General features: G+C 41.3%; 1 protein-coding gene across 1 annotated transcript in view; it reads left to right on the top strand.

The window, feature by feature from the left end:
* Window positions 1–15,389, top strand: part of TTC39A (tetratricopeptide repeat domain 39A) — a 44,318-nt gene extending 28,929 nt beyond the window's left edge. The window contains exons 9-18 of the mRNA XM_066192800.1: window positions 750–858; window positions 1,482–1,549; window positions 1,679–1,738; window positions 2,499–2,660; window positions 4,276–4,367; window positions 5,327–5,447; window positions 7,960–8,071; window positions 9,692–9,806; window positions 10,491–10,607; window positions 13,548–15,389. Coding sequence (XP_066048897.1) covers window positions 750–858; window positions 1,482–1,549; window positions 1,679–1,738; window positions 2,499–2,660; window positions 4,276–4,367; window positions 5,327–5,447; window positions 7,960–8,071; window positions 9,692–9,806; window positions 10,491–10,607; window positions 13,548–13,668 — 1,077 coding nt within the window. The 3' untranslated portion in view covers window positions 13,669–15,389. The remainder of the gene's footprint in view (window positions 1–749; window positions 859–1,481; window positions 1,550–1,678; window positions 1,739–2,498; window positions 2,661–4,275; window positions 4,368–5,326; window positions 5,448–7,959; window positions 8,072–9,691; window positions 9,807–10,490; window positions 10,608–13,547) is intronic.
* The last annotated feature ends 5,754 nt before the right edge of the window (window positions 15,390–21,143 follow it).

The following is a 21,143-nucleotide window of genomic DNA, read 5'->3' as shown; positions in this document are numbered from 1 at the left end:
TTTGCATATTTATATTCTTGCAGGTGATACTGTGGAACTAATCCTAGAATGGGCTGATAAACGCTCTTGCCTCAGGAACTTGAATCCCTAAAGTTGGTTATCCATCATGCTGTCATTGACTATGAACACAGTGTTATACTTGATTGCTTCAGTTCTTGCCAAAGGGAACAGAAATACTCTTCTTTTCATCGTATTTTTCCGCTGGTAGTAGTGGGCCAACATCACTGCAAAGCTCCTTTTGTTCTTGGCGTACTTGAAAATGTCTTTTTGCCCTTACATCTTTTGTTCTGCTTGTTGCAGACTTTATTTTCTTGATACCTTTAACTCTTCAGTGCAGTGAACTACAGCAAAAAAGAATATGTTGTACAATGGTGATGTGTGGGTTTTGTCTTGCTTTTCAAAACCCGCGTTTTGTTTCTGGAATACTGTTTAGCAGCACTTGGATCACAGTGATAGGTTGTCTCTTGTTTTCTTATGTTAACCATGTAATGGATCCCAAGTTGCTGCTCTGTCACCAGGTGTTTTCCAGGCTAAGCAGTAACTCCATGAAAAACTATTAGAGAAACGAATAGGTGTGTTTTTATCTTTAATCGCTGCGTAAGCAATCAGAGCCTTTTGAGGGATTTATCAGTGCCTTTTGGGGAATTTGGTGAGTGAGCCATCTGTAGCTGACCCTGCAGAAGTTAAGCCAGCAAAACACAGCCCTGGTCCTTTTCCAACACCTTGTCCCCCTCCCTCTGTTTGCACAGGAACATGGTCTGCTGCAGCTTCAAGAAGGAGCATCATCGTACAGCTTTAGGTCGGTGCTGTGTACCATGCTGTTGCTTTGCTATCATACTTTCATGACCTTTGTGTTAGGTAAGACTGTTTATAATAACTCTTGGATTTGATTCGTTCTTGTGGGACAGAAAGGGGAAAAAGATGATTCCGTCACCTGTTTGTTGGTGAATTGTTTGTTTGTAACCAGATTAGATGTAGCTCATTTGTGGGTCATTTTACAGTAATGATCACAACTGAAGAGCATGTTTTAATTTTCAAGATGGAAGTTAGTTTGACTCGTGAGAAGGGAGATACTGGGGATGGCCAAGAAACTTGTGAGAACTAAACCTGTTTTAGCCAGGTGCATTATTGGGGAGGTTGAAATAATGGCTGTAAGTGATAATTGCTTTGTTGACATCGGATTTTCTTTGGGAGGTGACAGCTTCCCGCTAATGTGTACTTTGGTGTTCTCCTGCTTAATCATTCTACAAAATATGTTTGTCTGTGTCTGAGTTTTCAAGTCAGGAAGCACAATGTTTTCAGGGCTTCCTGCTGCTGCCTTAGTGCAGTACCATCCTGTATTTATGCCTTACTTAGTGGAGAGAGGAACCAACATGTTGGCCAATTGAGGATGGAAAATCAGTACCTTGCGTTCCTGTTTGTTTTTTGGTTTTGTTTTGTTTTCTAACTATTTTTATCACTTGCATTTTTACACATTCTAGGGACAGGAAAAGGAAATGTTGAGGAGGCAGAAAAACTACTTAAGCCTTACTTGGCACGCTATCCAAAGGTAAAATGAATCATAATTTATTTGGTGTGATCCTTTATTGGTTTTGTGCCAAAAATCAAAGATCTAGACTGTATGGTCAGATTGAAAACTGTTATAGAATACTTGTATTTTTATTATTATTTATTACAGGGAGCCATATTCCTGTTTTTTGCAGGCAGGATAGAAACACTAAAGGGTAATATTGATGCGGTAAGTAATCATTTTGCTCTTGAGAAAATAAATTTCAAAAGCTTTGGAAAAATTCCTCCAGGAATGTTATTTCCTTTTTGGCTAATGCTTCCTCTGGCTTTAGCCTATATGTAATTCATAGTTTATTGAATTACGAATGAGAATTTTGTAAACTATTTTGACTAACTTGTTTCTCCACCTCATTTTGCTACCCTTCTCAATTTCCGGTGATAATCTAGTCCACCAGGATTAATGACACAGTTTTATCATTGTCTTTCCCATCCTGCAGCAGATTGCGTCCTTAATGAGACCCAGTGGTAATCCTGTGCCTTCAGTGTGAACAGAGAGTCATAAAAGACTTGAAAAATTTATTAAGATGAAGAATGCATGTCCAAAATACTCTGAGACAGAGTATCAGCTGGTGTGCAGGGCAGTAGCTCCCTTGAAATCCATTGAAGTGCAGCAATAAATGTCAGCTGAACATCTGTCCCCTGCCTTCAGTTTCCTAATTTCCTGAGACACAAACATTCATTTTGAGTATGCTTAGAAACATAACTTTCAGGAATGGGGAGCTCTGTGGCAGGGTAAACTTGCTAACACCAGCGTGACTGTGTAGCCAAGAACCTCTTGTGTGAAGCCAACAGATGTGATTTTGGGAAACACTGAGTTGTCAATAGCAGAAGCCATGCAGGTAGATCCTGGAGCCCCTGTGTGTGTTACAGCTCCTGTGTCTGTGCATTTACACCTGACTGAGGCAGTGTTTGGAAATCTCTGTGTGCAGGCAGTCAATAGGTACGAGGAATGCTGCGAAGCTCAGCAGTACTGGAAGCAGTTTCATCACATGTGCTACTGGGAGCTGATGTGGTGCTTCACCTACAAGCGCCAGTGGAAGATGGCTTTTTTCTATGCAGACCTGCTGAGCAAGGAAAACACTTGGTCAAAGGTAAGTTCAGGAGGGCAGGAGGCCCTGCAGTATCTATTGACTTTCAAGCAAATTGAGTTGACTTTTTGTAGCTTTGAAGGTGCAGACTGTAAAGTAAAACCTGGCCTGCTGTGACTGCTACAGAATGATGTGAATTGCAAACATTCAAATCTGAACAGATGGTGGGCAAGCAAAAATCTTTTGGGCCCAACTGGTAGATGAAGAGCAGCTTGTTTAAGATGCTTTGTATTGACTGGTTGTGTCATCAGATGTTGCAATTTGATGCAACGATGCAAGTTGCCATTTCTTTCATTATGCTATGGATAAAAGCTCTTCTCTGATGAGTGAGGTTAGCCATGGTGGTGCCTCCAGGGTAATAAATACAATTAGAAGTGGTGCCTATCCCTGTGCATCTGGAAGGGAGAAGCTCTTCAATCCAGAACCCTGGTAGCCTTCCTCCCTTTCTCTTCCCTTTTTACCTTTTTAAAAATGGGGGTTATATTTCCCCTATTCCAGTTAGTGGGAATTTTCCTGGACTGGCTTGACTTCACAGATATGATGGGCAGTGAGTTAGCAATGTCATTCACCAGTTCCCTTGGGATCCATGAATTTGTGCACCTTCAGGTTTGTTAGATGGTCTTGAACCCAAACTTCTGCCCTGGGCAGTTCATCTCACATTCTTGGCCTTTATTTCTGTGGCTTGGGCAGGGAGGCTGGGGCTCTTGGTGGTGAAGACTGAGGAAAGAAAGTCAGAGCTCCTCAGCCTTCTCCAGATCCTGGGTAACCTTGTCTCCTGTTTTTTTCCAGAGAGGGCCCACATTTTCTCGAGTCTTCCTTTTATCACCAACATACCTATGGGGTCTGTCCTTGTTGCTCTTTCCATCCCTGGCCAGACATCATTCCTTTAGTTTTCCTAACCTGATCCCTGGCTGTTCAGGCAATTTCTCTGTATTCTTCCCAGGCCACCTGTCCTTCTCTTCACCCTCTCTGTAGGTTTCCTTTTTGTGTCTTGAGTTTGTCCAGGAGATCCTTTTTCAGCCACATGGGCCTCCAGGAGTTTTTGCCTGACTTCCTCTTTTTTTGGGATGCATTGCTCCTCAGTTTAGAGGGAGGTGATCCTTGAGTATTAACCAGATTTCATGGGCCCCTCTTCCCTCCAGGGCTTTATCTCGTGGTACTCTACCACACAGGTCCCTGAAGGGGCCAAAGTCTGCTCTCCTGAGCTCCAGGGAGCGACTGTTTTCTAGAACCTACTATTTGGGATGTGTTACCAAGTTGTTATGGGACGCAGAGACTGTTTAATACTAGTTTTTTTTCTCTGAGCATGACCTTATCTTAGGTTTTTTAGCATGTGTTCCTAAGAGTATTAAAAACTTACTTTACTCAAGCGTGAGATTTGTTCTTGGAATTTGGACACAAACTATCAGCTGATACATACTAAGCAAACACATACATGATTTTAAAACAATATTCTGTACTCACTTTCTAAAATACTTATCTCTTACTTAAATTTTTATAAGACTGTAAGTAAAAGCAGCAACTTCTTCCTTTTGTGTTGCTGTTTTGTGCTTTACATGAATAAAAGTGATGCTGTAAATTCATTTTTCTGTATAGATATTCTTCATTGCATTTTCAGGCTACTTACATTTACATGAAAGCTGCTTATCTCAGTATGTTTGGACCAGAAGACTGCAGTCCTTTTGGAGACAGCGAAGTTGAGTTATTTAGGTAAAATTTGCAAACTCACAGTTACAAACATTTACTATCTTTTCGTGTCACGGTGTTGGGGGAAGAGAGGCAAAATTATTCATTGTGCAGATTTGAAGAATTGTGCAAATAGCATTGGATTGGTAAGAAACTGCAGAGTTAAACACCTTTAGACTAAAGTGGACCCTGAGTTCAGACAGCAGATTACTCCTGGCCATGCAGTGGCTGCTGCTGTTCCATGTAATACATTCTTTTTCAGTTGCTTCCTTTAATCAAAATGGAATGTAAGATGTGTGCCTTCAATGGATTGTGCTGCAAGATGTGTTCTTCCTTAGTGGGAACATCAGCTCAACTTGATTCTTGGGTTCTGAGTCTCAGAGAAGTATGAAATAATTAAATGTGCAAGTGAATCTGTGCATTATAAACACAGTGAGATAACCTCACTGTGTTAATGTAATGTTTAAACTCAAAAAGGCTTGCTGGGGCAAAGAAAATTTGGTTACTTTAGGGTTTACAATTTTTATATGAAATCTAATTTTTTTTAATGTGATTACATTATTTTTTTTAAGTTTTCTCTGTCTTTTGTAATCATTATAAACAGATTTCACTGGAGTCCATTATGAAGTGAATAGTTTTAGTCTTTGGGAGAATGGGAAGACAAAAGCTAGTTTGCCTCTTAGTCTGTGAAGAGAGATGAGCCCTTTATAAGTCAGGTGCATCATCTAATTTAATCTTTCAGTGGGGAAGAGTCCCTCTCCTCCTGCTTGATTAAAGAGGAAGCCTAGAGATAAACGTGCCCTGCATAAAGACAGCTTTTGTGAGTATGTATTGCTCAGCTTCCCCGAGGTAGCAGTAGCCCAGTGTGTAACAGCTTTTTTAAGTTCTCCTTGGTTTGATTTTTTTTTTTTTTTAAGTTTGAGTGTCTCCATCTCAGGGGTTCACGGGGGAAAAATTCCTTACATTTTCCTTTAAACTTTCAGGATTGTTCCCAGTCTGAAACTGAAAATTGCAGGGAAATCTCTGCCCACAGAAAAGTTTGCAATTCGGAAAGCACGACGGTATCTTTCTTCAAACCCCGTTCCTTTGCCTGTCCCACCTTTGGTAAGTTAGAAATATCCACACCCCCCCCCTCCCCTTTCAACATTTTTGTAACTTAGAGAAATAAACCCAGGATAATTGGAATAGTATCTTTCCGTGTTTCTAAGGTAAAACCTCTGCAGGAGACTGGAATGTTCCCAAAGTGAAGCCAGATGAATGCGAGGAATGCTGTAAAACTGGGGCATGCACCAGCCACGGGGAACTCAGCCAGCTGTTTGTGACACGTAAATGTGTTGCATGTGTAACTCATTATTGCAGCTCTAGAGTAGCGTGCTCCCAACAGCTTTCTTTTGGTTCCCTTTGGAGGAACTTTGCCCTGGGTCTCTTCTACCCTGTCACTTGCTAACAGAGAACTATAAGGTACAAGGAGGGGTGGTGTCAAGGAAACAATGGGAAGGTTTGGGGACTGCGTGTAAGGAGCTGTTTGATGTGCCCCTGAATGTTTGCAGTTTGGTGCTCTCCTGAGCAGCTCATGGGTGCTAGGATGAAACAACTGACTCCTTTGGCCACCCCAGAAAACCACTGTCACTGCTGGGGTTTTGTTTAATTTTTTTTTCTTTGTAATGCTGGCTTGTTCCCTGTGGCCAGTTGCATGAGGCACCCCAAAAAAAACCCAAAATAAAACCTGTCTACAAAGAACATGTCAAAAAGAACATAAAAGGGTTTTAAGTCCAGGGATTTGCCAAGTGCAGTGCTGTTAACACTTGCAGTGCTTTGAGCTGTTGTGTTTTTAAGAAAGGGATGGATAATTAGTAAATACTCTTTAAGGAAATGCCAGAACAAGGAGAGCCTCTTGGAGACCACTCCCCAGCCCACCAGGGGTGTGTGACACTGTGCCTCTTGAAATAGTTGTTACAGCAGAGCATGGGTATTCACCAGGGGCCCCGTTCCTCTAGTAGGACTGAAGTGAGAGAAATAATTAGGTTACTTTGATGTGCCTTTCAGGTTTCAGAGAGGAAGAAACGTACACACCTGGGGTTTGGTGGGGCTGTCCTGATGGGATTTTGGCAGAGCAGGTTTCTGTACCAGGAGTTCTCTGGCCAGGCACCACGTTCTTGGCTGCTGTGCAGTTGCATTTTCGAGGCAGCAGATGCCGCAGCTGAACAGATAAAAATACTTCATGGATGTGGAACTGAGGACAGGATCTCATCTGCAGGATTTTTCTTTTCATTATCAGGAGACTTGCTGGAAAGAGTGAGTCCTCAAGCAAGTCTTAGCTCAGAGATTTAGCTTGAAAAAATGTGGTTTGAATACTTCTGCTTGAAAACCATGTTAATGAATCTGCACTAGGTCCAGTAAGCTCAGCACAGGTTTTCCAGTCAACAGAGACCAGATGGTGAAAGTTAACATGCTGTTTCAGCTATTCTAGCCTGACAGCTTTTTGTGCCATTGTTCCACAATTCAGTTGTTCTATATAGAAATTTTATCCAAATGCTTTTAATTATCACGTACAGATAAGGTCATGTAAATAAATAGAATAAATATATCAGACACTGATCTCTTCTCTCTGGTGATCAGTGACAGGGCCTGAGGGAATGACATGAAGCTGTGTCAGGGAAGGTTTAGGTCGGGTATTAGGCAAAGGTTCTTCACCGAGAGGGTGGTTGGGCACTGAATAGGCTCCCCAGGGAATGGTCACAGCACCAGCCTGACAAAGCTCAAGAAGTTTTTAGACAACACTTTCAGGCACAAGGTGGGGTTCTTGGGGTGCTATTGGGCTGGACTCAATGACCCTGGTGGGTCCCTTCCAACTCAAGATGTTCTGTGATTTTATGATTAAATAATATGTCATGAAGGCTAGCTGTAAGTCTGTATAATATTTTTGTCTTTCACTTTGTGATTGGTAGGAGCAATGGGCACATTTGGTGATACACTCTGAGAATCCTGATAGCAAATAGGAATTCAGCCAATAGTTTTTAATAAAACTTACTTCACGGACAGTTGAATAATAAAGAAGCTACTTTCTCTGGGAACATCAAACAAACCTGAGGAATGTAAGAGGTTTACAGTTCAGATTTTAAATTCTGTCAGTTTGTTTAAAACCTGGCTTAAAGGTTAGAGGGTTTGGTTTTCTTTTTAGTTTGTTTTTCTGTCCTGAGATTTCATACTTTTTCTCTGGAAGCAGTACATTGCAGTTGTTTATGGGTATTACTGCATTTGCTAGGATGGAACTAAAAACCAGGAGGAGACCTTAATGAAGGGACAATTAGCTTTATGCTGTGAATGTTCTGTTTTGTTGGTACTTGCCTTCTTCTATAGTTGAGAATGTTTTTGCTTTCTGTTCAAGCAATCTCCTTTACATTGTGTGTAATAAGTGGCTCTTGAGGTGTCTTCCAGGGCTAATTTGTTCTGAAAACCAGTGTAACAAGTTTTCAGTTCCAATGAAAATACATTTTGACTAACTGACTTTATTTAAGGAACCTGTAACTTTTTCATCATGCAGAGATAAACTGAAGTACTTGACAAGTACATTTATCCAGTAATTAATGGTGCTGTCATTTCTCCCTGACCCCAGGAAATGATGTATATCTGGAATGGCTACGCTGTGATTGGGAAATGTCCCAACTTAACAGAAGGCATGTTAGAGACTTTAAATGAAGCAGAAGAAGCATTGGCAAGAAGTTCAGGTAAACCAGTGGTAGGATTTAAGCAGTTATTTTGCACTGCAATAGCTAGAGATATTATTTGTGAGTAGAGACACACTCATTAGTAAAGTTAATTAGGTCACAGGAGGAACATAGATAATGAAACCATAAACTGCTTATGCAGATGGGAATATTTTTTATTTTTAATGCAGCAATAACTCACAATAATCGTGAGTGATTTTCCATCCACAGGTGTGTGTTAGGAATGGTTTATGACATGTGATAAAGGCCTGTTTATTTTGCTAGATCAAAATCAGCAAATGCATTGACTTGATTACTTGGATCCTGAACCTTTGTTATCCTCAGATTTTGTTATCCTCAATTTTGAAGGATAAATAGGAGAGGAGTTGGTTTTTTGTTTTGAAAGTGCTGTCAGTTTGTGACATGACCTTTGGGCTGAATGTTCCGGTGTCACCAGTGTGCTGCAGAAATCCAGGACACCAGGGATGGCCTTCCTGTCAATGAGCACAATACGGGATTGAACTGAAACAGGCTCTGCCACCGCATTTTCTGTCCGTCTCTTAATTAGCTATCCATGAGAAAATTGAACTGGTGTTTATTTCTTGTCAGAATTTCCCAGTTCCTGTGGGAATGCAAGCAGTCTGCACAGCATTTCTCAGAGTTTTGCCTTGACCAATATTTGATCTTATTACTATTACATACAACCTTCTTGCAAAAGGATCAAGCCCCTGTTGACAAAGGAATATAGGCTAAAACGCTGCATTGCAGTCTTTTCTAGGGCCTTGGACTTCTGTGCAGTGAGTTACACAGGATTTGAAAGGGTTGCCTGAAAGACTGGCTAAAACTATCTCTTTTTAATTAATTGAAAAAGAGAATGGGAAAATATTTTCAGTGAAGGTGATATCTTAGAAAAAGGCCTCTGACCTTTTCCCCTTCTTTTTGTCACCCATTTTGTTTCATAATTTTAAATAAGTGAAGTATTTCCCTGTTCCCTTTTTTCTTAGATGGTGAATTGTGACTAAGGCTGCATTTTGCAGGGGTTTGTAGCAGTTTTGTAGAACACTATGAGGACATGTAATTGAAAAGTGGGATATATTTTAAACATGTCAACAATTTAAAGTGTTGTCTGTTCCAAATATTGACTTGATGTTTTCAGGCAGATTTAATAAATTGGAAATGAGCAACCAAGCTGAAGATTTTGCCTGTAAACTTTTAAGAGTAAGCTGCCTATATGGATTGGCTATGAAAAATCCAGAAATTTTCTTTGATAGGTATCATGCAGAAATTTTCTGATGGAGAAAGAGTGTTGATAGTAAGGGTTTTGAACTGGAGGAAGCTGGTAAGGCTCTGAGCTCTTAGAAATATAAACTCCAAAGAAGGTATGTTAAGATGTGAGATACAAGTAGCAAAGTTTCACATATTTTTATTTAGCCGAATGAAGGTAGAGAATTGACAAAATTCTTGCCCATGAATAGGCCATGTGACTACAGGTCAGGAAGCAGAAGAGCTGTACAGGGCAATGAAGGCAAAGGGTTGAGAGATTGTAAATTGGACTTCAGTATTTACAAAATGGACACCTTAAATTAGTTTTCAGTAAGACTGTGGAATTTTCTAAAATGTGCCATTTACTTCCTCCTGCAGCTACAGAACTACTGGCAGATGACCAGTGTGTGATAAAGCTGTTAAAGGGATTATGCTTCAAGCATTTGGGCAAGATCTCAGAAGCAGAAGACCATTTTAATTACATCTATTTAAAGTAAGTTTTCATACCTGGCATATAGGAGAGCTCTAGTTTCAAGTAAGAGGAGATGCAACCATGATATGAATAGAAGGGAGAGGACTGCAATATCTTTAGTGTTTGCTTCAAGGTATTTCAATTTTAATTTCCACTGTTATTAGCCATGTGTTGAAGAATTTCAAATCTTCCGTTTTTATTTTAAAATATTTTTATGGAGGTATTTTATCCTTTTTGGGGTGGACTGTAGGTGCACAAACTTTTTCAGATACCACTTGGTTTTTATTACCCCCTTCCTCTTCCCAGTCATGAGGAAACTGTACCCAAAAAGCCAAATGTACTCTGCAGAGACAGGTGGGAGCATGATTACCTTGGGAACTTCTGCACATCATGTGGTGAATGGCACCTCTTTTTGTCGGCTCACATGGATAGAGCTCATGATATTGCCTTCTTTTCTAACACTTCCCTGATAATAAAGGCATTATTTTCCAATCCTGAGATTATATATACTGTGTAGGATGCTAATGCAAAATACACATATAATAACCCAGAAGGGAGCTTTGGATAGAGAACATGACAAGTGTCATAATAGAGATTGCTCCTTCTGATCTTAGCTAGTCTCCTGTTTATTTGTATTTGGAGCTGTTAAGTGAGGGAAACAATATATCATTTCAAGGTCTCTAGGCTGTTTCTTTTCCAATGCAGTGAGAAGAAGATAAAATATGATCATTATCTAATTCCAAACGCCTTGCTGGAGCTGGCAATACTGTATCTGGACCAGGATAGAAGAGAAGAAGCAATAAAACTTCTGGAAAAAGCAAAGTAAGTGAAAAGCCGGTGTTGGTGTCTGATGGATCAGTTTGGTGTTTTACTGGTTAGCAGGAAGCAGAATAATTTCATTAATATCATGGAAACTCATTTCGTTTTTCCAATGGGAATGTTCATGCCTTAGTTTTGGTTTGGGCCTTTCCAGTGGTAGATGTTACATTTGCTCAGTCTTGGACTTGCAAAAAGAGCCAACAAAATTAAGTATCTCAATAGGAATGTCAAAAGCTTCCCTAAGAAATAATCCATGTGTAACAAAATGTAATAATCTTTGTAGTCTACTTGCTTATTCATATAAAAGATGTATTAAATTAAATCAAAGCTCTGTGTTATGGCTAAAATAGCATTAGCTGAATTGATGGCCAGCAGTGCCTGTTTCTTTCCTTGAAATACATTTAAGGTAATTCTTCAAGTTACATTTGGTATCTTTGTGTTGTTTCATCTGCAATAAGGCAACTAAAACACTTGTTTTTACTGTTTAATTGTGATTGATTTTTCTAGCTTTATAGGAAGTAGGACTTCATCATGTGTGTTCTTTATTATAAAATTAACAAAATATGGGGGTTGCCGCTGTTTGAACCTTTATTTCTCTGCTGGGCCAAAATTTTGGCAGTGACGGGGAGGGAGGAAATCCAACCCAAACAACTCTCTCCCTCTTCAAGCCTCCAGCAGCAGCAGGGTAGTTCACCTCTGCCTGGATCCTGAATGAGTCCAGATGTGCAGTCACTGCCACAGGTGTGAGCAGCTACAAAACTGATGCCTGCCCCTGGGTCCGAGAGGTCAGATAGAGTTTTTATGTTGCTTTTTGTCCAAGTCAGGCAACTCTGCAAGTCAGAGTAGCAAATCAAACCAAAGATTGTGCCAAAAGCCTGTCAACACAAAAATTTAAAATATTGCAATCCTTAATGTCCTGTGCTTCTGGGCCTGGTTCTCTGTAGGCTCGTGGAAGATATTAGGGGCAACAAAAATTGCATTAGCAAAGTGCAGTGGAAAGTGTTTCAATTGGCTTCATGTTCCTCAAAACACGCCCCTCCTGTCCTCATTTCCTTTGTTCAAATCTCTCTTAACAAGAGATCTAGAAATTAATGATTTGGAGGATTCCAGCTGGAACTTCTGTCATTGCTGCTTGGTCGCTGCACCTTTTTCTGGCAGCTCTGAGTGTCACAGGTCTCCTCAGGAGAAGATGTTTGGCTTAACAGACAGCAGCTCTGAAAAATGTGCTGTGCCCAGTGTATGAAAGCTGCTACTCAGATTTGCTGTGCTTGAAAACTGTAATGACCTGCAGAAAAAAACCAAACCAAACCAACAACAAAAAAACAACACGCAAACAAAACCACCCTCGTTACAAACCCCCTTGTTTCAGTCAGCCATAAATAACCATGCAGCTCTTACATTTCCACCTGTGGCATTAAAATGCTCTGGGTTGATGAGCTTTCAGCTACAAACACTGAATGTCTGAGCAGCCACGAGAGGGAGAGCAGAGGGTTGGTGGGGTTGGGGCTGCAGGACTCAGTTTGCAGTTGGCAGGAGAGCGCTTGGCTGGTGCACGACGCTTGATTTGCCTGACCTAAATCCATGTCCTGCTGCTGGCTTGGATCCTCAGCTCTGGGAGAAAGAGTGGGACGAGATGATAAACAGTTTTGGCTTGGTCATGCATGGAGATATTTCTATTTGTATGACTGTAAACTACAAACAAGAATATCAGTGTACTCATGAGAAATACGGGCTTGGCATGACAAAATCGGTTTCATTTAAAGGAAAAACTCCAAGGGATTTCAGATCAGCACACAGCAGAACCTGGCCACCTCCTTTTCTCAGTCAGCCCCTTGGGTGTTGTATACATAAAATTATAAGCTGGTGTAGGATGGGCATGGAATTCCTTGTTTTCATCAAGAGACTGGCACTGCCACAAACAGATACCACGCTGCCATGCTTGGTTTGAATTGTGAATTTAGAACTGAAATGCTGTTAAGATACACAGAGTTTAATACTTAATGTTATGTTTCTGTAAAGATGACAAATATCTTCTACTAGAAAATTAGCATGGTCTAATCCTCTTTTGTATCTGGATTCTGTATCCATCCTGTAGGAGCTGACATGTTAATTCCTACTAAGTAGGATCTGCAATTTCTATGCGGTCCTGGGGCAAAATTTCTTTTTTTAATATAAGCTTTTCCATGAAAATACAGGTTCTTCCAGTAACTCTTTAGAGCATGACAGAACAACTGGAAACGATAGGCAGATGACAGTGCAGAGCTAGGCACTAGATGTGTGTGGTGGAAACCCTGCCAGTCTTTCCCTGGGATGGTGAATTGCTTCTCAAAAGCCGATATGGAATCTGGTGTGTGCCCTCTTTCTCTTTCCAAGCTCTGGAGCAGCAAATTGTCTGCCTTCATATCCTACACACAGCATTCACATTGTTGGCAACCATAGGATGGAGATGGGGTGTTTCCCTCCCCTGGATCAGGACAGCTTCCCTTCTCTCTCTCTTTTTTTTCCCCCCTCCTCTTTACTTTCTTGAAATGAGTCTGCCTTATTAAAATGATTTTTTTAAATGCTGAAAATATTTGTATTCAAATCTGTCAGTTACACTTTGAGAGGGGGAAAAAATTTCCTCCTTTCTAAATGCAAACTTAGTGGATGTTACAGATAATTAATATGGACTCAATATTTTGATTGAGTGGACCAGATTCAATTTCTTACTAAGCTATATTTTTCTGGTAATTGCGAGACAGTGGAACTGGAAATAAAGAACAAAGAGCTGCATTGTTTGGCCAGGAACACATGCCTTGTATTTTAGAGTAGGCAACAAAGGAGCTTGTGAAGAAAAGATTTTTTTGCTGTCTACTGTTGTTTTGCTTAAAGCAGTAATACAAAGATAACTTAGAAATGTTTTAAAAATATATATTCATCGGAGTGGATCTTCTTTTGTTTCAGACAAAACTACAAGAATTACTCCATGGAAACAAGGACACATTTCAGAATTCAAGCTGCCCTGCACCAAGCCAAATCCGCCCCAGAAAATGGAATGCACTGTGGAGCCTCGGCAGTGTCGTAACTTTTTCTTCTTTGATGTTCTGTTTGTTGCAAACTTTGGTGCAGAAAATTACTGACACTTTAGAATTATTTTTCCTTCTCTTTCAAGTCAGTGAAAAACCAAATAACTTAAAATTTCAAAGGTGATGCATAAAACATTAATCTAGTGTAATAACATGGCAAAAAATCTCTCAAACCAACCATAACCCTGAAAAATATTGTTTTTCCAACAGTGACTTTTTGAATACTTACATCTGTGTAATTCATTTTTCAATCATGTGCCTTTTTCTTGCGTTCGCAACATTATGTTGTAGCTTGCTTAGTGAAAGGGGAACATTTGAAAAAAACCAAACAGCAAAACTTTAAGATTTCGAGATTTAATCTCAGTTAGCTCTAAAGGTTTGTTTGGATCCATGCTGCTAGCAGCTCAGAAGGAAGCATTGCTTTTTCCCAGTACCTGCTTAGGTGTGAGAAAATCTCACAGCAGGGAGGAGATCTGGATCCTGGGCATTTCTAGTTGTGCACAGGAAGCTTCTCTTTCACCAGCTTCTACCGGTCACATTTTTGCTTCTGTAAGAAACCTGCTGGTGAAAATAATGGTCTCTCTTATGCAAGTACCTTGACTTTTTCTTTAGTTTGGTTTTCCTGTCAAGTCTGCTGCTTGTAGCAGCTGAATTAATTTACTGAGGATTGCAGGGGGAAAGGTGGTGACAGCATAAAACTGCATCACTTCTTTGACAATGGGAGGTTCTTAGGAAATGCCTTTTGTCAGAATGAACATGATCTGAAGCTTATGTCAAATTGGAAGCACAAGCCTTTGATGGTCATTTAGGAAAAGGTAACACTGCATTCTGTGGCTGGAGCGATACAGGAGTTACTGTGACCGTCCAGCCCTTCCTACAGTGACTGCTCTCAGGATTCCCGAGCTGAGACATCCCCATTGCACAAGGCTGATGTTCCCTGTGGGAGGAGGCTGGGGCTGGAGCAGGCTCCCTGAGCACAAAGGACAACACTTTATCTTTCTGCTCTTTACTGATCTTTCGGGAGATTTTCTGTTTAAGGGGCTTTGAGAATAGAGCAATGAGCTGGGTCTTCTTTCCAATGCTGCCATGGAATGCCTGCTTTGCTGGAAGACTGCTGAAGTCAGTCGTATCACAGCTTTGCCTCGTGTTTGCTGTTCTCCAGGCTAGCTCCATGTCTGAATGCCTCTGGGGTTTTGGGGCACACTTCTACCTCCCTTTTGAAAGAGCTTCTTCCCCATTACCCATTCTGATGGGTGGAGATGGGAGGTCTTCTGACAGCCCTTTTTCTCCAATGGAGATGTTTGTCAGGAAGATTCATATCTATGTTCCTCACAGTGAATATCCTTTCTAAAGTGATTGTTCCCAGCAGAAGAGAAAATTGACAGTTTATAGCTCTGCTTTTGCCTCCTTAAAGGAAATAAAATTGTTTTATAACTGTAGATTAATATGCAAGGAGACAGAACCACCAGTTCCTCAACAAGGAGAACTTGCATTGTCTTAAAAATAGATACCCTTTATAAAAGTCTTTGCAAGTTAAAAATCACAGATGAAGAATGCATTTTTTAAAAGTGACTTTCTCAGATAAATTCAGTTCTGATAAATTTCTCGATTCAGATAAAGTTCAGTATAAACAGTTATGCTATTTACATGCTGCACATCAAAACTTCAGTGTAAAAATTCAGTCATTCTTTGTATAGAATAAAAAAAGTTTCTTGTTCTACTTCATGCATATAACGCCTCTTCTTCCAGTTGTGTCCTTTTCAAATATTTTGGCAGCTTTAGCATCTTTTAAGCAAGCAATGCCATGTGAAAATTAGCATAAATTGTACTTTGCAGAAAGTGAACAATCCTTCTGAGTGTAGATTCATTTCTCATCTTTGAAATTTCACCCACAACTCAGTTTTGCCTGGTCTTACATACATCACACAAAGGATGTACTGTGTGATATTCAGCCAGCTTCCCTGATGCTTTGCAGCAATGAAAATCCCAAGATTTTCCTAAGGTTTTCATAACCTTCCTAAGATTTTCATTGTCATCTTTACTCAAATGCCAGAAGCAGTCACACTGTGGACCTGATCCCCAGCTTCCGCTGAGTGCTTTGTAGTTCACTGTGATATTTCACTCTGGCTCCTTGGCTCCCAAGCTATAGCAAATAATCACCTTCCTTACGCAATGAGGATTTATGGACTCTAATAGCATGGATTCACTTGAGGAGAAGATGAATGTAAGGTCTGCTGCACTGTCACTGTGTAAGGTTTTTTATGTGCTACATTTGCAATTGCCTAACATGACTCTGCTCATCAGTTCCTTCATTTTGGTGCTCCTCTGTGGCAGGGATCCAAACCCTGCGGGGTCAGTCTGGGCTGGAAGGTTGATGCTGGGCTGGTTTTTCCATTGCTCCTCCAGAAGCTGCTGCACGGTGCCTGGAGCAGCTCTGCAGGACAGTAAATTGCTTCATCAGTCTGGAGTCCCAAATGCAATGAATCAGGGGAAGCACAAATGTGTGAGTTCTCACCTCAGGGTACTCACTTAGCAGAAAATAGCAGATGTTGTCATTGAATTGCACATCAGAGACTGAAGCATGGCCCAAGATTCAGGAAATGGAAGTATGACTGCAGATGGATATAGTCCACACCTCAACTGCAAAAGGAGCAGTTCCTTCAGCGTTTGAACAGTGAACTGTCTGAGCAATGCTTGAGAAACCTACTCTGTACAACAGCTTTAGCCAACAACTGCTGCAGTCAGCTCTTCCCCATCCTCAGCAAAGCCAGAGATGTTACCCAAAGACAAAAACTGGTAACTCAGCAGAAAAGTTTTCTGCACTTGGTTGGACCTTTATCATCAAACCTACAAACTTTATTTCTTTTTCTATGTATTTTTTTAAACTAGTGTGCGTTTTCCTGCCGGTAACTGAGGAGGGGTAGAAATTCCTTCTCAGTTTCCTGGATGTCTGCAGCAGCAGCTGTGGTGCCCCATGGGATAATGCTGCCACCTGAAAGTGGTGCTGGCAGGAAGGGCAAGGTGGTAAAAGGGGCATCCCTTTAATCATGAGCTCTGTTAGGTGGAATCCCTGTGTGCAGCTGAGGGAGGAGAGGGGTTGAAGAGCCAGCAGCTCCTGCTGAGGTCTGATCAGGTGCAACTGCATCAGCTCCCAGCTCCTGTAAGTAACACGAGATGAGACACAAACTGTTGGGTGAAGGATGTCGGGCTGGAGCTGAACCTGGGCACAGCTTTTCTAGATGGTCCAAAGACAACTTGATGTCACAAACATGATACAGAACTACTGTGATCTGGAAACACACACTTAGGATTGCTCAACTCCACCTGTGCCATAGGAGCCTGCTTTGCTTACTGGCATGCAGTTCAATTGCCATCCACAGCTCACACGTGCCATCAAGGGATGGATGGTTTAAGGACCGTCCCCTTCTGACTGTGCCTGGCCTCAGGCTGTTTACACCTCAAAACTTGGCTTAGGAAACAGCATTTTATGAAATACAGCAGCGTAGAACAGGATCATATCAAACATTTCCTCCCATTTCACACTGGTTTTGGCATTAAATTCTGTATTGAGTGCTTTAGTATTTTTAGTTATCTGTGGCCTGGGTCCAAGACTAAAAGCTCACTAAAAGCTCACGGGCTGACAGCTTTTGTGCCTCCAGCCCATCAGAGGCATCAAGTAATGCTTCTCCATGTGAGAAAAGGCTTTCCTACAGGTCAGTCCCAGACTGCAAAAAGCACTCCCAGGAGTTTAAATACAACACTAAGCCTCCACCTGCAAGATGCATTTCCTTCCCTTCTCAAGCATAAAAACACAGCAGCAAAGCAAATGTACATGAAATGACCAAAAGAACGCATTCAACGCCATTCCCCCTCTGGGAGGAAGAGGAGAAGATAAAGAGGTGAGTCATGTTGTTTACTGCTCTACAGGAAAATGGGTAATGGTTGGCAACATCGCTGATGAATGAGACTGGGCAACCTGAACAGACTAGAAATGAACTTGCTTCTTTTTTCATTATGTTCTGCAAATACGTTCTGGTGGCAGATTATGTGCAAGGCGTGTACCAGCAAGTGTCGTAATTGAATGATTTGTCATCATAGAATATTTTTTAAAGATGCTATCTAGGTTTGCATCAGGTGTTTTGAAAAAAAAAAATCCAAGTACTTTCTTTTAAGGACATGCCCAGTCAATCCCTGTCTCCAAGATTTATGAATAGCAACAGAGCTAATAAATACCTGCATTGCACTGTGGTAAAGTTCTGCACAGTATTTGCTCAAATTCAAGCATGACTGTAGGACTGGGCTGTCCTCCATTATCTTCTGTGGGTTTTTTTAAGCCTCAGGACCTACTTATTTTTATTGCTGGCTAAGCATAGGCAAGATGTTTATTTAGAATTATGAATTGCAGGGAAATCTACTTGCTTTCTCTCTCCTTGGCTATTTTACAGAAAGAATACAAAATACAGCAGTCATAACCCCCTGCACGCTCTTTTTATGGGCTGATTCAATTTTAAAAAAGGCAAAGAAAATTTTATCTTGTGCTAGTGAAGTACAGGAATGGCAGTTTCAGGCCTGTGGCCTAAATGTAATGTGGTGATGTGGTGGAAAGAGAAGTTAGGCAAAAGCTGCAAAACTCTGGACAGTTTTCCTCTTTCCATCCCTTTTGTCCTGCAGTACACAGGGCGTGAAAGTAAGATCATCCTTGGTGCTGGAGCTGTGTGGGATGTTTGTCTGCATTGCTGGAGCCCTGGGGCCAGGCTTGGTGTCAGTTTTGTCACAGGGGCAGTCCCAAGAGGAGCTGGTGCTTTGTGAATGTGGGGCTTTCCCTGATGTTCTGGGAAAGGTGCTGGTGTGAGATGCCTGCAGCTGCCTCTGCTCTGCAGATATGGAACTGTATCTCGGTGGAGTTCAGTAAATCATTCTGGGAAGTGAAGCAAGGCTGTTAACTCCAAAGGATCCTAGAATTTACACGGCTCATGTTCAATGTCATCTTCATCTGGGTTCAGTACCCAGCACTGCTCCCACCACCACTAAGGTTGTGCAGCTGTAGAGGTTTTTAGATGCCAACATCAGGGCCAGTTACAGTTTTGATATTTCATTCATAACATCAGGTTGGAAGGGACCTCAAGGATCATCTGATCCAACCTTTCTTGCCAAAAGCAAAGGCTAGGCAAGGTGGCACTGCACCCTGCCCAGCTGAATCTTAGATGTGTCCAGTGTTGAGAGCTCTAACATTGCCTGGGGAGAATATTTCAGTGACTGATGCAATTGTGAAAATTTTAGTTTGCCTTTCATTCTTATGGCTTGTGTCAAACCCAAGTCAGGTTTCCATTCTGTCATGCTGGCTGAGCTCACCACTGATGCAAAAAAATGTTGGTATTTCTAAGGAACAGCAGGAATTCCATGCATAGTGCCTTTGCTGCAGCTCTGTTGTTGTCTGATCTGTCTCACACACACACATAAAGAAAAGCATATATAAATACACATAAAACATCTACGTATGTATGTATACTCACACACAGTGGTAACAGGTTCTGGAGCCAAAGCTTTTTGAAAAGTTATCAGAACTGCTTGAATTATATATTAAATTCAGAACTTTAAAAAGGCAAGATACTTTAAAAAGAAAAGAAAGCTTTGGTGATGGCTGAGGAAAGGCCTTTACTAATGGTTTGCAGAAGGATCACACTGCAGGACTGTGCAGTTTGCATCCTTCTAGAAGAAATCCCAAGGCAAACAGGCAATGTAGCAAGAGCCCTTTAGTGAGATAACCTCACAAAAACGCAGTTTTATGCTCCAGATTTGAAGGGCATCAGTTTTCACTCTGGACTAGCAGAGCTCTGTCTCAGTGGGACAGTGCCTGGGACGGCTCTGTCCTGCTCAGAAAACAGTTTTGGAGTGATTCATCCTTTCTCCCCTTGAATTCTCGCCTTGTCTGCCTCCCTCAATCTGCTTCCCCAGCGTGAATCCTGGATTACACAGGCAGCTCCTGCTAACGTGGCAGAAGCGTGGGCAAAAGATGCTGAAAAGGTGAAGTTTGTCTCTCATGGTGCAGTGAGAACCCTGGCAGAAGTGCAGCGAGGGAGCAAAGCGAGGCTGGGAAAGTGCTCGGTGTGGGCAGCCAGGGCACACGTGGTGTGTGTGGCGACTCCAGTGTTTACTGCTGTGTGCAGAGCTCTTGAAATGCCTTCTTGGAAAGAAAGGCAAATGTTTTGGAGGGGTTGGTGCTGCAAAGAGCAGGTTTATGAAGCTTCTGCTGCTTGTTTTGCAGCTGAGAGGACAGAGGAGGGCTGGGGGCTCTCTGTGCACGCTCCGTGTGGCTGGGCCCCTCTTGCTGAGTAAGCAAATACCTCGCTGCTGTGGGAACAGACAGGGCTTTGCACAAAGGATTTCTTCGTTATAAACTCCTCTCTGCAGCTTTTACTTAGCAAAGTGTCAGAGCAGAGTGGATGTTGTAATGAATCAGTTGCTAGCCTGAAAATACAGTTATTTCTTTTGCTTAAATCAAAAAGATGCTTTAGCAGAGTACATTTCGAGTGTTCTCTTTATCACAAAGCATTAACTTTGCATTTCATACCATGAATTCCAAAGCCCCGAACTCTTATCCCAGAGCAGGTTTAAATGCAAGATAATCTGCAAAGGATGGTTAGCATAAATTATATTCTTCAAAGTTAAATGCTATATAAAAGGAAAAGTTAATCCTTGAAGCTAATTTTTATTCTGGGTATTAAGTCAAGAAGGGTTCCTCTGAACAGATTTTATTCATGTGTTTTATAGGTTATCAACTAGAATGTATGTTTTTAATAAAAATGTGGTATCTGTAACAAACTGTGTTTGTAATCAGCCAGCATCCACATTTTTTCTGAGTCCTTTTAATCCAGGATTTAACTGCTCAGAGACCCTGTACGTTCAGTTTCAGCCATCTTGTTATTTATTGCACCGGCAGTCTGACTCAAAAGAATTTTCATCTTTACCAAGATTGCACAAGGACAGGAAATGTCGACGTCCTGAAACTGTGGCAACTGAAGTAAGTTCAGGTATTTCATAATCCCTCAGCCCTCAAGGGTACAGAAATGTACCTTTCTGCCACTGGAAAGGGAGACTGTCAGCCTTCCAAACACAGAATTGCTTTCAGCCCTGGGAAGCTGCAAGACCATAGGAGCTTTTAAACCCTTATGTGGCTCATGCTCCTTGGAAAGAAATGCTCTGGGCTGGGTTTGTTTGTTTATGTATGATTTTTTCCCCAGATTTACATAATGAACTGGCAACAAGTAATAAGGGTTACCGTCCTTAGATGTAAAATGATTAAAGTGGTAATTCCTGCAGCATGCAAGAATTTTTAAGCATGAAGGTCTGTACAGAGCTGAGTATTCCTTACTTGTCACTACATCTCTGGTTTCAGGTTTGTGGGAGGTTTGTCTCCTCCCTCTCATGCAGGAGACAAAATCCATTTCCTACTCTAATGTGCAAGTGAAACCCA

This window comes from Chamaea fasciata, unplaced genomic scaffold (genome assembly GCF_029207755.1).
Source record: "Chamaea fasciata isolate MVZ Bird 193981 ecotype frontalis unplaced genomic scaffold, bChaFas1.0.hap1 SCAF_10, whole genome shotgun sequence".
Classification (NCBI taxonomy): domain Eukaryota; kingdom Metazoa; phylum Chordata; class Aves; order Passeriformes; family Sylviidae; genus Chamaea; species Chamaea fasciata.
The sequence above is the reverse complement of the archived record's forward strand: the minus strand, read 5'-3'. Positions and strand labels throughout refer to the sequence as shown.